Source organism: Lissotriton helveticus, chromosome 3_1, assembly GCF_964261635.1.
Source record: "Lissotriton helveticus chromosome 3_1, aLisHel1.1, whole genome shotgun sequence".
In the NCBI taxonomy this organism is placed as follows: domain Eukaryota; kingdom Metazoa; phylum Chordata; class Amphibia; order Caudata; family Salamandridae; genus Lissotriton; species Lissotriton helveticus.
In genome coordinates this window covers 329,331,793-329,346,525 of record NC_136061.1, presented here as the reverse complement: position 1 = coordinate 329,346,525, position 14,733 = coordinate 329,331,793, and the positions used below count along the sequence as shown (strand labels likewise).

The following is a 14,733-nucleotide window of genomic DNA, read 5'->3' as shown; positions in this document are numbered from 1 at the left end:
GGGCCTACAACCAAACCGGCCGGCCGCTAATCAGATCGGCAAAGAGGAGCAGAGTGTACAAATATACAGCGGTTCGGAGGTCGAAGGTTGAGCAGCATCAAGGATATGACAAAATTTAAATACCATACAATAATGAGGATGTGAGACGGTTCATTTTATAATAAAGAAAAAGAAAAAGAAAATCGATGTCGCACATTCACACACGCCCCAGTACAGCAAAGTGGAAGCAAAAAAGTTTTACGCCAGTGATGTACACATATTGGGAGTGATGGGGGAGGGAGCATAAGAGTCGGGATAAATGTGATGAACACGGAGCAACCATAACAAACTAGTCCCGCCCCTCGAGGCGCACCACACTATAGGAAACATGGTAGATGACGATATCAAAAAAGGAAAAGGGCAAAGGGCCATAGAGACAAAGAGAGAACAAAATAACAAGCCCAACCCTGCACCCCTGCAAAAGGCTACGGCCTACCCCCCCAGCAGCGTGCCCGTCGCCCTAAATAAGAGACCCGAAATACAGAAAAGAAAAAGGGAAAAAGGAAGAGAGAGAAAAAAGACAGGAGAAGGGCCCTCGATCTGGTCATCCGGCCCCTCCCGCCTCCGCATCCAAAATCGTCTAAACAGCAACGGTAGAAGAAGTACAAATAACAGCAATCACGTATAGCGCAATCAGTTACAACTCCGCCAAGCACCCCTCAAATCACCATCAACCATCTATGAGTCCCTCCATGTCCCACTCAAAGTCACCCCTGGCCACTTCTGTCAATAATACCAACGTTGAACAGTCCCTCAGACGGGTTGCAAAGTAGCACAAAGGGTCTGAATGCACCGGGAGAATCAGGCAGTATCGTTGCTCCATAGGATCCCAGCCACCAAAATCTTGCAGATGATGCATGGCGGAAGTCTGAATACGACAATAACTACACCGCCAACAGTCTCGAGTCAGAGCACAGTCCCGCCAAACATGGAAAAGGGATCCCACGATGAGGGAAGCGCCGAATCTCCGCCGGGGCCGCCCAACCCATGGAGCGACGCTGCTCCTCCACTCGCCGATCGGAGAGAGGCCCCGATGAAACAGTCACACGTGCAACAGGGGAATCTACTGCAAGCTTATGTACCATACCCATCCGTAGCTCCAAGAACGTAGGCTCATCCGGGGAATACGGCAATGAATCAGAGGCAAACACCTCGGCGCCTTCTCGAGAGCGATCCATGTCGTTACAAAATGGCGGGCCAACACTGGCGGCCACCTTCTTTCCCAATTCTCGGGCCCCCCGGGACAGGGCAGTCTGCAGAGTAGTTAATGCAGCCAAAATAGTGCCGGGTGTGGGTCCCTCCTCGCTCTGCCAAGCCCCGGGATTCTCTTGTGCACCGGTTTCTCTGCCCGGACGGCGGGTATGCGAGAAGGTAGCATCCGCCATTTCAGCCGTTGCGACCACTTCCTCTTCCACCTCACCGCGGGATCGGGACCAACCCCCGGAGCCAGTAGGATCCACAGCAGGATCTCAATAGTCGGGGCAGGGAACAGAAAGGAGAGTCACCAAAAGGCTAAACAAGCTCCCTGCTGCTCTCCAGGAGTCTCCCATCAGCTCCCGGGGGGGGCTGTTAACGTGACCGGGCGTCACAACAAAGGGGAACTGGGCACCCTGAACTCTCATCGGCCCAGCTATATCGCACCTCTCGCAGGGCAACCCGCTATTGGGAGCGGGTTGGTATCATTTCTTTCGGCTCGCGGATCTCAGGTTCTCTCCGAGTGGCTTCCCATCTCGACCAGAGGTCGCTGGAGTCGCAGTCACGGTCGGACACTCTCCTCACTCGAGATCCCGGTCTCGGCACCCCGAAGGCCGCCAAACAGCCGGGGATATTTCTTCGGGTCAACTGCACGGTGGAGCCACAGAAGCGGATGGTAAGTGAATGCTTTCCTTCCCCTACACGAATGAACAAGTACTGCTCAGGTTAATGGCCAGGATGTATGTGCGGGGCGGGAGGGCCCACGGAGCCGAGCGTTTATGCAACCATCCCGATCGCCATCTTGGCTCCTCGAGTGAGTGCATTGTTGCTGAGCGCAAGGTGGCGTTGAAGCGTAGAACACGGAAAACACATTTGAGTATTGGAAGGCTGCAGAGGGGCTTGGCAGGAGGCCCTTCCTAGATACCATGGAAAAATATAATGGGCAATGAAAACATTTGAATATGGCAATACAAACCTTGACTGGGGACAGTTGCCAGACGGGGCCACCGTGACATGACTTGGTGGTGGCCGGTTGCAAACTGAAGTGGGAACTGGTGCCACTACCTGACTCGGAGCGTTGTGAGACTGACTTTTTCCCACCGGATTTTGGATACTCTTCCACGATGGGCAAACATGGCAGAAACAAGGAGATGTATCCACTGAGGAGGGGGAAGCCCAACCCCCACCCAATTCTCTGGGAACCGAGGAAATGGAGCAAACAGATCGGGCCCTTCACAAGAACCTTGATAATATACTAGCAGAAAACACGAATACGAAAACAGCGCGGCAGCAAGATATTGGGGCGGTGACTGTTGCAGGTGGAGCACCACAAGCTAGTGGACAGAATGAAAACAGTTGAACAGACAATCGAAACGATAAAACCAGATCACACAACCATGTCCAACAAGCTGGAAAATCTGACCGCCAGAGTGGATATCTTGGAAAGAAGAGCAGAAGACTCTGAAGGGCGTAACAGATAACAATATACGTGTAGTAAAATTGCCGGATTTGATGGCTTATCTGGAGGAATGGTTGAGAACAATGGTGGCACCGGGCGTACTAACTCCTTTCTTTGCTCTAGAAAGAGCACATAGAGTTCCATCATGCCCACTGGATCTAGAGCGGCCACCTCGGCCGGTAGAGGCGCGCCTATTACACAACAAAGATAGTGACATCTTGATGCAACAGGTCCATGCCAATGGACCTTATCCCATGGACAATTGCAAGGTGTTCATTTTCCGCGACTTGACTGCTAAAGTGCAAGTTCAACACACTTGTTTCTTCTTTGGAGGCTAAGAAAGCACTGCGCGCAGAGGGAATCAGATACTCCTTGATGTTTCCAGCAAAGTTACGGACCACGCTTGATGACACCACACATTTTTATAATTCGCCAGAAGAGGTCTGGATGTGGTTGGAAACCTAAAGAAAAAATGGATCTACAGTGCAGGTGGGGCCCCACAGCTCAAAACCACCCAAACCAAAGCAAATACGACTATGACTCTTGTCCAGATGGATAGAGTTACAAAAGCCATCCGCATAACAAACTGCACGAGAAAGGAAGGCGGTGCTGCAGGCTGTGGCCGAGGTATTGACACAAACCACAGAGAAGGTTGGATCCGGGAAAACTTTGGAACGCAGCGCGGAGGAATCTGAATCAGGGACATCGGCCAGAAGTGTAGTAGAAGTTCCAGATGTGACCCCACAGACAGTTGATAACATAATTTAGATTAGCTACAGTGACTGAGACGAAGGAACATACGAGAACAAAGCAAGAGAGGCACCAGGATTACCGACGGCAGGAGGGATCTATATCCCTGCCAGAAAATGTTGAGGCCTAGGAAGATGAAGCAAGTGGTGTTCAATACCTCACACTACACCACCAAGATAATACCTGCTAGGTGGACACCTGGAACAATCTTTCACTAATGGTTTTTCCTTTTTTCAGGTTTGGGCGGCCAGCCGATGCGAAGCTGCCCTGGGTAGAGGGAATTACTTATTGGGAAAATGTGTTAGTCTCTAGGAGGTTGTTGCTCTCACATATAGAAGTGCCAACAGGCGGTGGGGGGGATAATAGAGGGAGTTATGATGGCACAAATTGTTTTATGACATGCCGCTAGTACACCAAAAAGTTCAAATGATCTCCTGGAATGTACGAGGTCTATGTCTAAACGGCACAAAATTCACAGTTACCTCACATGCTGTGACGTGCAAGTGGCGATGAACACAAGAAACTCATCTTACACTAGAAGAAAATGCCAGACTCCGGTGTAAGTGGAGCGGTCAGTTATACGCCACCACATGTTCTGCAGTTCAAGGAGCACCCTAGTATGGATAAGAGCAGGTACTCCCATCGATGTGAGTACGGTCCACACAGACCCGGAAGGTAGATATATCCTGATACAAGGTAAGATCTTGGGTAAGGTGTTCCTCCTGGAAAGCATTTATGCATCAAATTTGGAACAGGTCCAATTCTTCCACCAATTGTCGACACATTTGTCTACTTTTAACACCTCCCACACCTTGCTTGGAGGAGATTTTAATTGTGTAGCCAACATCACATTAGACAGTTCAACACCTCCACCGAATGACACTCCAGTAGCCAAGGTGACCAAGTCGTTTTGGGAGTGGTTGGAGGGATGGTACATGGGAGATATCTGGAGATGACAGCATGGAAATAAACGGGATTACTCGTACTATTCCCACTTGTATAAATTACATACTAGACTAGACATGTTTGTGTCCTCAAGTGGACTGGGCCCGTCTATTACACACACGGAATACTTGGGGCGCACTATATTAGACCATAACCCTCTGCTACTGCACATCCATCCTATACCCGAGCCTACATTAACCCCTACATGGAGACTAGATCCTACACTCCTGGAGAACGCTCTGTTTTGCACTCTGTTACGGGGGCTGTCACAGAATACTCTCTGTTTAACCATGGCGTAGTTGGATCTAGGGCGACTGAATGGGAAGCCTTCAAAGTGGTGCTGAGAGGGAAATGCATGGAACACAGAGTTGGAATGAGGAAGGCAATATTGGAGGAACTCTCCAACCTAGAATCCCAACTGCACGAGCTGGAGGCTTACCTGACTAAAGAAACCAAGGCTCATGAGAAGCTATATGGCCAGGGGCAAAACTATGACGCTAGAAAGACTGAAATGCTTTGATATGCGGTAAGGTCAGATGCGGGTACACATGGAGGGCGGTCGAGCAGGTTGATTACTTGAATGGTTAATACGACCTGAACACGGGGCAACTCCCATCTCCCAGATACAATTGTCAGAGGACGTGATTACGCACCACCCTAAAGAAATAAACAAATTATTTCGATCTTAATATGTAAAACTATATTCTGAGCCAAAGGCGAACATCCATAAAGACTTATTTAACAGCCCTTGTCCCTACCAGTCCTATCTCTTGACGAATGTGAGTTGCTTGGGTGACCGGTAACTGCGATGGATATCATGGCAGCGCTTAAGGAGACGGCCAGAGGGAAAGCGCCTGGCCCAATGGTTTGCCAATGGAGTTCTATGCTGCTTACGCCCAGACGTTAGCAGCAAAGTTTGAGGAACTATACACAGAAGCCTGGGGCAAAGGGGAACTGCCCTCCTCAACGAGAGATGCGTTGGTTTTGTCGCTCCCCAAGACGCACCCACAAGTGATTGACGTTTGCTCCCTCTCGATGCTCAACATTGATTTTAAAATCTTGAGCAAAGTATTAGCTACACGACTTTGCCCTATATAATACCAGCCTAATACATATAGACCAAAACGGATTCATACCGACAAGATCCACCTCCTGGGAACTTACGAAGGGTGTTCCATGTATTACATCATCCCGACCAGGACCAGTATCCTGACACAATCATACTATCTATACACCTGGAGAAGGCATTCAACTCAATACAATGGGATTTCCTAGAAGACACAATGGAAAGAATGGGATTAGAGGTCGACTGGATCAGGGGGGGTGAAATACTATACAAACTTTCAACCGCACAAGTTAGGACAAATGGGGTAATCTCGGAATCATATAACATATACTAAGGCACTTGGCAGGGGTGCCCACCATCCCTTTTAGTATTCGCTATAGCAATAGAACCACTAGCGACAGCATTTCGGCAACAAGAACGTCTTATTGGCATCCGGTTGGGACAGTGACCCCATGTGATTTCTCTCTACGCGGATGATCTGTTGCTGTATTTGAGAGATGGGGTTACAGGCACACAACGGGCCCTGGCCATGTTAGATAAATATGCAGACGTAGCAGGAATTAAGATCAATAAATCCAAGACCATTGCCTTTCCGCTTCTGGAAGGCCATGTATACAACCTGGGAATTTCCCATAGGGTCTGACATGGTCCTCCTACTCCTTCAAATATCTGGGAAACCACATTTTCCATACGGTAGAGGATCTGCAAGAGGGCAACTTGATCCCTAAAATCATCTATACAGTCTCTTACACTGTCCCAGATGGCATGCATAGCACTCTTGAAAATGATCACGTCGCCCAGATTGCTGTATCATTTTAGGAACCTCCCAGTGGTGACCCTCCCACGATGGTTCTCGGATCTGAACCAGCTACTTCGGGAACTGATTTGGGATGTGAGGCTGGACTTAGAGATCACCGACAAGCCCATAACTGTCAATGAAGTAATTGTCTACTATACCAGTGACGATGAAAACAACTACGGCAGCGTCTACTACATTGGCCAAGATGCTGTTGACAATGGTGATTGTTCTCAGATCACCATCGACAACTACCAGGTCATTTACAATACAGTCTGCGGTGCCCATTACTTTGACCGACAAACTAGTCTCTGCCTCGTCGCCGACGACAACACCATCAACCACAAAATCAGTCTCAGCTGCAGTGCCGGTCAAACTGTCATAGACCCTGCAGTATTGTAAAATACCTTTTTTGTGGAGCACGAAGTAGAGGGCAATTCTCCTTTAGAGGATTCTATCAACAATACAGGTACCCATCTAACAGATCTGGGTCACACCAGTTTCGTCCATAGTGCCAGCAGCTACTGCCCCCTCATGTAGTCTGCACTAGGCTAACCCAGGGAGAAAAGTTGGGTCGACAAGGCAAAGACGCAGAACTTTGAGAGTGATGAACTACAGGCACCAGCTACACCCCCATCTCCTGCGGTATGTCTCTGAGAAAAAATATCCAATCACCTACACAAATGAAGGAAAATAACAACAGACCAATACTTGCTGGATCTCATTCAGTTCGGCCACATGCTGCAATTCTTTCAAAAATCCCCTCTGATCCCTATCCACTTGTAATCGCAAACACATCTGCATCAGGTTAGAAGTCGAAACCATGCTCAGCAAACAGGCCATAGAGTGAGTTCCTGGAAGCCAGAAGGGAAGAGGTTTTACCTCCTGTTAATAGATAGATAGGTAGGTAGGTAGGTAGGTAGGTAGGTAGATAGATAGATAGATAGATAGATAGATAGATAGATAGATAGATAGATAGATAGATAGATAGATAGATAGATAGATAGATAGATAGATAGATAGATAGATAGATAGATAGATAGATAGATAGATAGATAGATAGATAGATAGATAGATAGATAGATAGATAGATAGATAGATTAACATGGGAACTGACCCTCCTCCCCTGAGAAGCTCACATTCTCTTTGATATTGTACTTCTTCACACTTGTGCTCCGAAAATCTGAGAGACTGAAGCCTCTGAGAGGAGTGTTCTAGACGGTGACACAACCTGATTGGTTGAAGCTTTAAAGTGTAGTTTCTTTTTCAAAATAACAAAGATGTGTTACAGGCTATGTTTAACATTACACATCTTTCTAATAGTACCATGGGTTACCACTTTGCTGAGGTTGAATGAATCATGCATGTGAATCTGTGTTACTAATTACGTAGCTAAGTAACTTATTTTCTATGGGCGCTGAGGCCCTGCAGATGTCAGCATCTATATTCTCTTCATCTCCATAATGTACCATAACAGCTCACAGGACTGCTTGCAGAGTCATCAGGGAGATGGAGAGGATGCATCTGTCCAATAAACGGACGACTCTAATTGCTAGTGCCACCATTTACTATCCTTTCATGAGCAGTGATTTTACAAACGATTTTCTCAATAAGTTCTGTTTGATTGATACATTTGTCTTCTGTTGTTTCAGGTCAGACGGCTCTAAATATTGCAATAGAAAGAAGACAGTTTGATATTGTACAGTACCTGATCGAAAAAGGAGCAGAAATCAATGTACGAGCAAAGGGCCGGTTCTTCAATCCAAAATACAAGCATGAAGGATTTTACTTCGGTAGGTAACTTTTGTATGTCTTATCTCTCTGTCCTTAGCACAAATAACTAAAATTTAAATTAGTGTTTGTTGATTGATTACTTAAATATCCAAGGAGATTAATATTTAAACACAATTATATGGAACATCATAATCATGTGATCAGGTTTACTCAAACAGCCAGTGTGTTCCGTCCATAATGTATGTCAAGGGTTAGTTGCCTACCAGTTAAGTCCTGCCGCCGCCAACCTTTTTGTGTTGCTAAAATAGTGATGTATTACTGTCTGTCTTATGAGAGGATGTTTCACTCCATGCCTTCCTCACCCTCTGGAAGTTCTCTCCGAGATCATTCTCTATAAGCCCTATCTCATTAGTAAATATTTGTTTTCCCACCCCATCCTGGCTTCCTGGGGTAGTTATCAGGAGGGAGGGAGGGAGAAAGAGAGGGAGGGAGAGAGAGAGACTTAATTTTGCACAACCTGTGCCCAGCGAATGGGTGCAAGATATGACTCACATTTATACTTGTGTACCACCTTCAAATTATTATAAGTTGTGCACCTCCATGCGCAGTTTTGTCACCTCACTCACAGCACTACACTAACTATACCTTTCCCCTTCTCCATGCACTAGATATTCACTTACATAGTACATTAGTTATGGCTCGTTAAATCATATACTTTACATATTACGTAAGTTATAGCATGGTAATTCATAGCATTGATAACAACACTTATGCCACCTGAAATCACATGATTTGTCAGAACACAGTGCACGGTAGAGTGGCGAGTTATAGTTAATGTAGTGTGGCGAGTGAGATGACAAGACTGTGTAGGGCGGTGCAGGAATTATAGTAGTTTGTAGGTGGTGCCTATGTATAGGATGAGTTATAACTGACTTATAATAATTTGAAAGTGGTGCATAAATCATAAATGTAAGTTCTAACTACAACTTTAGAATTTCTGTTTGTGTAGTTTGAGTTTGGTTTTTATACAAAGAAGAAATAAAGTTCCCTAACTATAACTTAGCCTTAACCTTTGTCTTTTTAATGGAATTTCAATGTTTTTAAAAATGTTAATATTTTTTTTCATAATCGTACAGTTTACTGTTGTCGAGTGGAGTGTCATTAAATGGAGTGTGGTACAATACAGTGGTGGATAATATAGTAAAGTGTACTGCCATACACTATAGTGTTGTGGAGTGGAGTAGAGTAGAATGAGGTACACTGGAGTGGCATATAGGGGAGTGACATAGAGTGGAGTGGCTTAGAATGGAGTGGCGTACAGTGAAATGGGACAGAATAGAGTGGCAAACAGTGGAATGGCGTTCAGTGGAGTGACGCACAAAGGAATAGCGTATAGTAGAGTGGCATACAGTGGAGTGGTATAGAGTGGGATAGCATACAGTGGAGTGTGGTGCAGTGGTGTTGCGCCCAGTGGAATAGTGTAGAGCGAACTGTGTACAGTGGAGTACCATAGACTGGAGTGTTGTACAGTGTATTGGCATACATTGGAATAGCATATACTGGAATGGCGTACAGTCTAGTTGGCTACAGTGGACTGTTGAAGATTGGAGTGGTTTACAGTAAAATAGTGTAGCGTGAAGTGGCATAGCGTGGAGTGGTGTTGAGTGGAGTGGCATAGAGCAGAGTGATGTAGAGTGGACTTGCATAGAGTGGAGTGTGGTACAGTGTTGGGGTATGAAGTTGAGTAGCGTAGAGTGGAGTGGTGTACAGCGGAATAGCATATACGGCAGAGTGTTAGAGTGGAATAGCATAGAGTGCAGTGGTGTACACTGGAGTAGCATAGAGTGGAGTGGCGTACAGTGAAGTAGCATGCAGTCAGTGTTTAGTGGAGTTAGGTCTAGTGGCATATAGTGGAGTAGCATAAAGGACAGTGTGATACAGTGGAATAGCGTAGACTGTAGTCGCGCAGGGTGTAGTGACATACAGTGAAGTCGCGTTTAGTGGAGAGGCATAGAATGCAGTGTTGTACAGTGTAATAGCACATAGTGAATTGTGGTTGACTTGAATAGCATATACTGCAGCTGTGTACAGTGGAGTGCCATAGAGAACAGAGGATTAGCATAGAGTGCAATGGTGTGCCATGAAGTGGCGCAGAGTGGAATGGCATATAGCAGAGTGGCGTAGATTTGGATTGCATACAGTGGAGTAATGTACAGTGGAGAGACGTACAGTGGGGGGGACATACATACAGTGAAGTAGAGTGGTGTAGAGTGAAGTGGCCTAGAGTGGAGTGGAGTACAGTGGACTGGCATTCAGTGGATTAGCATACAGTGAAGTCGTGCATAATGCAGTGACGTAAAGTGGAATGGAGTAAAGTGGAGTGGCTTAGAGTGGAATAGCATGGAATGGAGTAGGGTGAAGTGAAGTGTCATAGAATGCAGTGACCTATAGTGGAGTGTGTTAATTGAAACAGACATAGCGTGTAAGTGTGTGCATAGATGAAAATGTTATGCATCAGGAATGTACATTATGATTAGGGCTCCCGGTTTTATGGTATTTATTTTTTTGCCATTTCCGTCTGTATTTATCCATATTTATTTTTTGCCTATTTTTTCTGTATTTATCCACATTTATTTTTACCACAAGCAAAGACGACGCTACAGCTAGTATTTTTCCACATTTATTTAAATTGACAATTTTATTCGTTTTCTAGTACAATATAGTCTATATTGTACTAGAAAACAAATAACAAGCATTGGCATAGCCAAGAGGTCTCGCCTTTGGGACCTTATAAGTATTTGGTTATGCAGCACAATATCCTTGGTGCAACAACTGTATCCAAAGTTTTTAATTTCACACCATCCAAAGTGGGGTTTGATCACAAGGCCTTCAATCTGTAGTGGCACAAGAAAGTACTACCACTGACGGCCCCGGAATAAAAATATTGGCCTGCGCTACACTCCTCTGCCCTCAGCTTAAAAGTTCCAGTCATGTGCCGCAGGTGCCAGTGATGGCCTCCTCTTTTGACCTTGTGGCCTGCGCAGAAAGCCCAGCCAGCCAGCAGTTGCATACATTAATTCAACAGTCACAGTCATTATATTTCCACTTTTAATGTAATACAGTTAATCATTCAGACACTGTACGTTCAACATATTTGTCTTGAATATTATATAAATTAGATGTATTCTTCGAAATGTGTAACATCCTATGACATACATGTTTAGTGTATACATAGCTGCCAAGGTTTAAGATTTCTATGTGTGACATTTTCATAATTTCCGTGTAATTATGAGTGACATCTCAACGACTATGAGTGACACTTTCTCGCAAGAAGACCGCAACATAATATACATATCAGAAATTACACCCGTTTGAGCAACGAGAAACTCTAAGATTTTACAACTGCTGCACAGCACAAGAAATGGAAGGGCACTGTGAAACCCGACTGTACCAACTAGGATGTGAGAGGCCATACTGACTGCTAATGAGCCTCACTGCCCTTAAAACCAGAATCACATGCCTCATCCTCCCTCTGCATGAACTGATCAAACTGTGCTGAGAAGCCCAGAACGAACCAGCACAAAAAGTGTATCCCCCGCTCCCCCCGCCCGTATCATGTGACCCTTAACACCACCTTCTGACACAAATGTCAGCTCATAAATAGCTTAAGGCCTTAATAAGAAGAAGTGACAGTCAGTCCTGGTCCGGCTCAAATGCTGTGTCAAATTCTCTCAGTCTGCACATTCACGCTCCTTCCAGTAATAAGCACCTGTGTCTGACCAGGGCTGGACTGGCCTCTGTGGATTATTGCCCTTATTAACTGCAGCAGTTCACAGGTATGTCCTCCTGAACTGGCCACTTATCAATAGAGTTACACCCGGTTGGATTTTTTCTTGGCATGAGGAGTATTTTATTGCCTTTGCAAAAATAGGGAAAAGCACCTAAAGCGGGTATTTTCCCCGTATTAATACATACATTAACAGTTAAAACAAGAAGAAGAATGCACTTTACAATGTTCTGGAACAGCCAACTTAATGCTAATTAAAGTAAACAGACAGAAAGGCGATTTATAAAAACGAAGAAACTTTATAAAAGACAATTTTCATAACATTGTATATTCTATTTGACTCTTAAATCCTAAAAAGAGGTGAACCAATGGCAGGTATTTGTTTGGAGAAGGTGGCAACACTACTTACGAGTGGGTTGACTATGTTGTCTAGGCATCCACGGTAAGGTAGACAGGCACACCATCAGAGGCTGTGTCTTACTGTCTTAGAGCTCAGGACAGTTGTAAATCGCTGCAAATCATGCATCAGTCCAGTTCACAGCTTACTGGTGTCAATCATGCTGCTGGAGAGCGGCGTCCAGGCACTGTGCGCTCGGTGACCCTGGCAGAACCAGACAGGTGTGCCTCGGGCCCCTCGGAAGTACGCAGATGTTTTCTTAGTCAGGTGGGGCGCAGAAGTGCCCCCCCCCCCCCTCTTCAACACTTGAAGAGCTGGGCATATGAAATTTGCTTCTATCGGGTAGTTTCAGGCCTCCTACCGGACGGCTGCGATTGCCAGTGCCGCAGCATGGGAGGCCGGATGTCACACAGTATTTAGGACATTTTACACTAAACATCCTCATTGTAGTGTCCGATATCAGTGATACCGAGTCATAATCGCGCACTAGCAATAACAAGTAAATTTGCAGGTTAACACGTGCTTGGCACAGTCTCACTGACACTTTTGGCATAAAGTCTGTGCATTAACTATTTTGTCTAATAAAAAGCCGCACTCGGTCTGCAGACTCGTGGCTTGTGCTGGCTTCAGACACAGGTGGTACACTGAAAGAAGGTAAGGTTTTGTTTGAGTTTCAAATCATGCTCACTCTGACCACTGCTCCTTTCATCGTGCGACAGTCTCCAAATACATATCACAGATCATGCAAGTCCTGCACTGCCTGGAGAGGGCGACTTTGTTAATAGTCTGTGTAAAACGGTTCGTACCTAGAGCAGCACTGCAGTCTGTGCATGTTAAACTAAATGTGCAAATCAAGTGTCAGTGGCCGCGAGTGTGGGTTGTGTGTTTGGTGCAGCCAGCACTTTGGAATTTAAAACATTACAACACCAGCGCACCGGTAAATGGTTTTATGCTCCACACTGTAGGCACACTTACTTTAGCAACAATGGCCTGTGCCACCGAGAGCAGCAACACGGCCGCCTGGCTCACCTCTCTCCGTGCCTGGTGACAATCTCCACTCGGCTCCATGAAATGGTCACCGCTACCTCATTGTATGGCCCCTCCTCCCCCGCAGCAAAGAAGGAGGCAATACACTAAACACCAGTGAGCAGCCACCGCAGTCAGCTCCCAGAGACAGCTATTTACGCTCGCGGGGGTCCCGCAGCATGAGCCAGCAAAGGAGGGGGCCATACTCTAAACCCCAGTGTTCTTTCTGGAAGGAATCCGCCGCCGCAGTCAGGGCCAGGAGGCGCCCTGACAGGAGTTTCTTGCTGCGCGAGATAACGAAGCTGACAAGCCTCACCCGAGTACTTCACAGGTCATTATAAAGACCATTCACATGTTAACGAGGCTTTGTTGTTTATTTCACTCCTTCTTGCCAGACTGAAGGGTGGGAAGCCTCTACTACAGTAGACATCCCAAGTCATTCCAAGTGCCCCGTTGGTAGCAAAATACCAGACGGCAGCGTGGTACAATTTGCTAGTATTTTGCCGTTTATAAATATAAATACAGACAAAGGAAATATAGATTTCCGTCTGTATTTATATGTATAAATCCGTAAAAACGGAAAACCGGGAGCCCTAATTATGATATGTAAATGTTAATTTTTGGTAGTATATTTAACTAGTGTAAGTAGAGTTAAACTTATAGTAGTTATATATTGTACCACAGAATACTGTGGTAAGTTCACAGTATACCACGGTGCATGGGGCTGAGAAGTGATGATATGATTGGCTAATGGCAGCATATAGATATATAAATACTCTGCCTTTGGCTATGCGCAATGAAAATTAGCCACACGATCAGGCCCTCTTGCCCAATTAGCTGTGACCATACAGGCCACTCTGAATAACGCTTTAGGTTGTGCACAATAGTGATCGGTCATAGGGCTTGGCGCTCAGAGAAGCCATTTGTATAATCGTCCACAGATGGCCAAACCAATTTATGCAAAACCTGTGACTGGACAAAAATTGGTGCTTTAACCTTGTCATGAGTTCAAGGTCAATGGCCCTTGAAGCGTGCACTAGGTCCTCAGTAAAACGCTCATGCAGCTCTACAAATTAACAGTCCAGATATTTCAAAAATTCAACCTCTTCATGATTAGATTGGGACACTTTATAAACACTATGGGGCATATTAGCAAGAACCTCGTTAAAATTATTGCCGTTATACGGCAGTAATGGGCTTGCTAATATGCATTATAGAATTCCAATAGAAGCCCAGGTTAGTTGTCCTGCACATCTAACCTGGGCTTCTATTGGAATTCTATAACGCATATTAGCAAGCCCATTATCGCCGTTTTAGCGGCAGTTTCCTGCTGCTAAAACGGCGATCATTTTAACGAGGTTCTTGCTAATATGCCCCTAATTTCTCCAAAACTATGTTACGAAACCAAGTAAAAACACTATCTTGAGTAAAGTTCTAATTTCTTACCCTGTCTGGTGTAATTCTGTTCAGCATTTTTTCCATAAGGAGGAACTGCTATTTTTCTTAATCGCACAGACATCTATCACTATATACCAGTCAG

At 45.5% G+C, this 14,733-nt stretch overlaps 1 protein-coding gene across 1 annotated transcript in view; it reads left to right on the top strand.

Annotated features, from left to right (window-relative positions):
* Positions 1 to 14,733, top strand: part of TRPV3 (transient receptor potential cation channel subfamily V member 3) — a 90,265-nt gene that overhangs the window by 42,681 nt on the left and 32,851 nt on the right. The window contains exon 7 of the mRNA XM_078683589.1: positions 7,902 to 8,042. Within this exon, the coding sequence (XP_078539715.1) occupies positions 7,902 to 8,042 (141 nt within the window). The remainder of the gene's footprint in view (positions 1 to 7,901; positions 8,043 to 14,733) is intronic.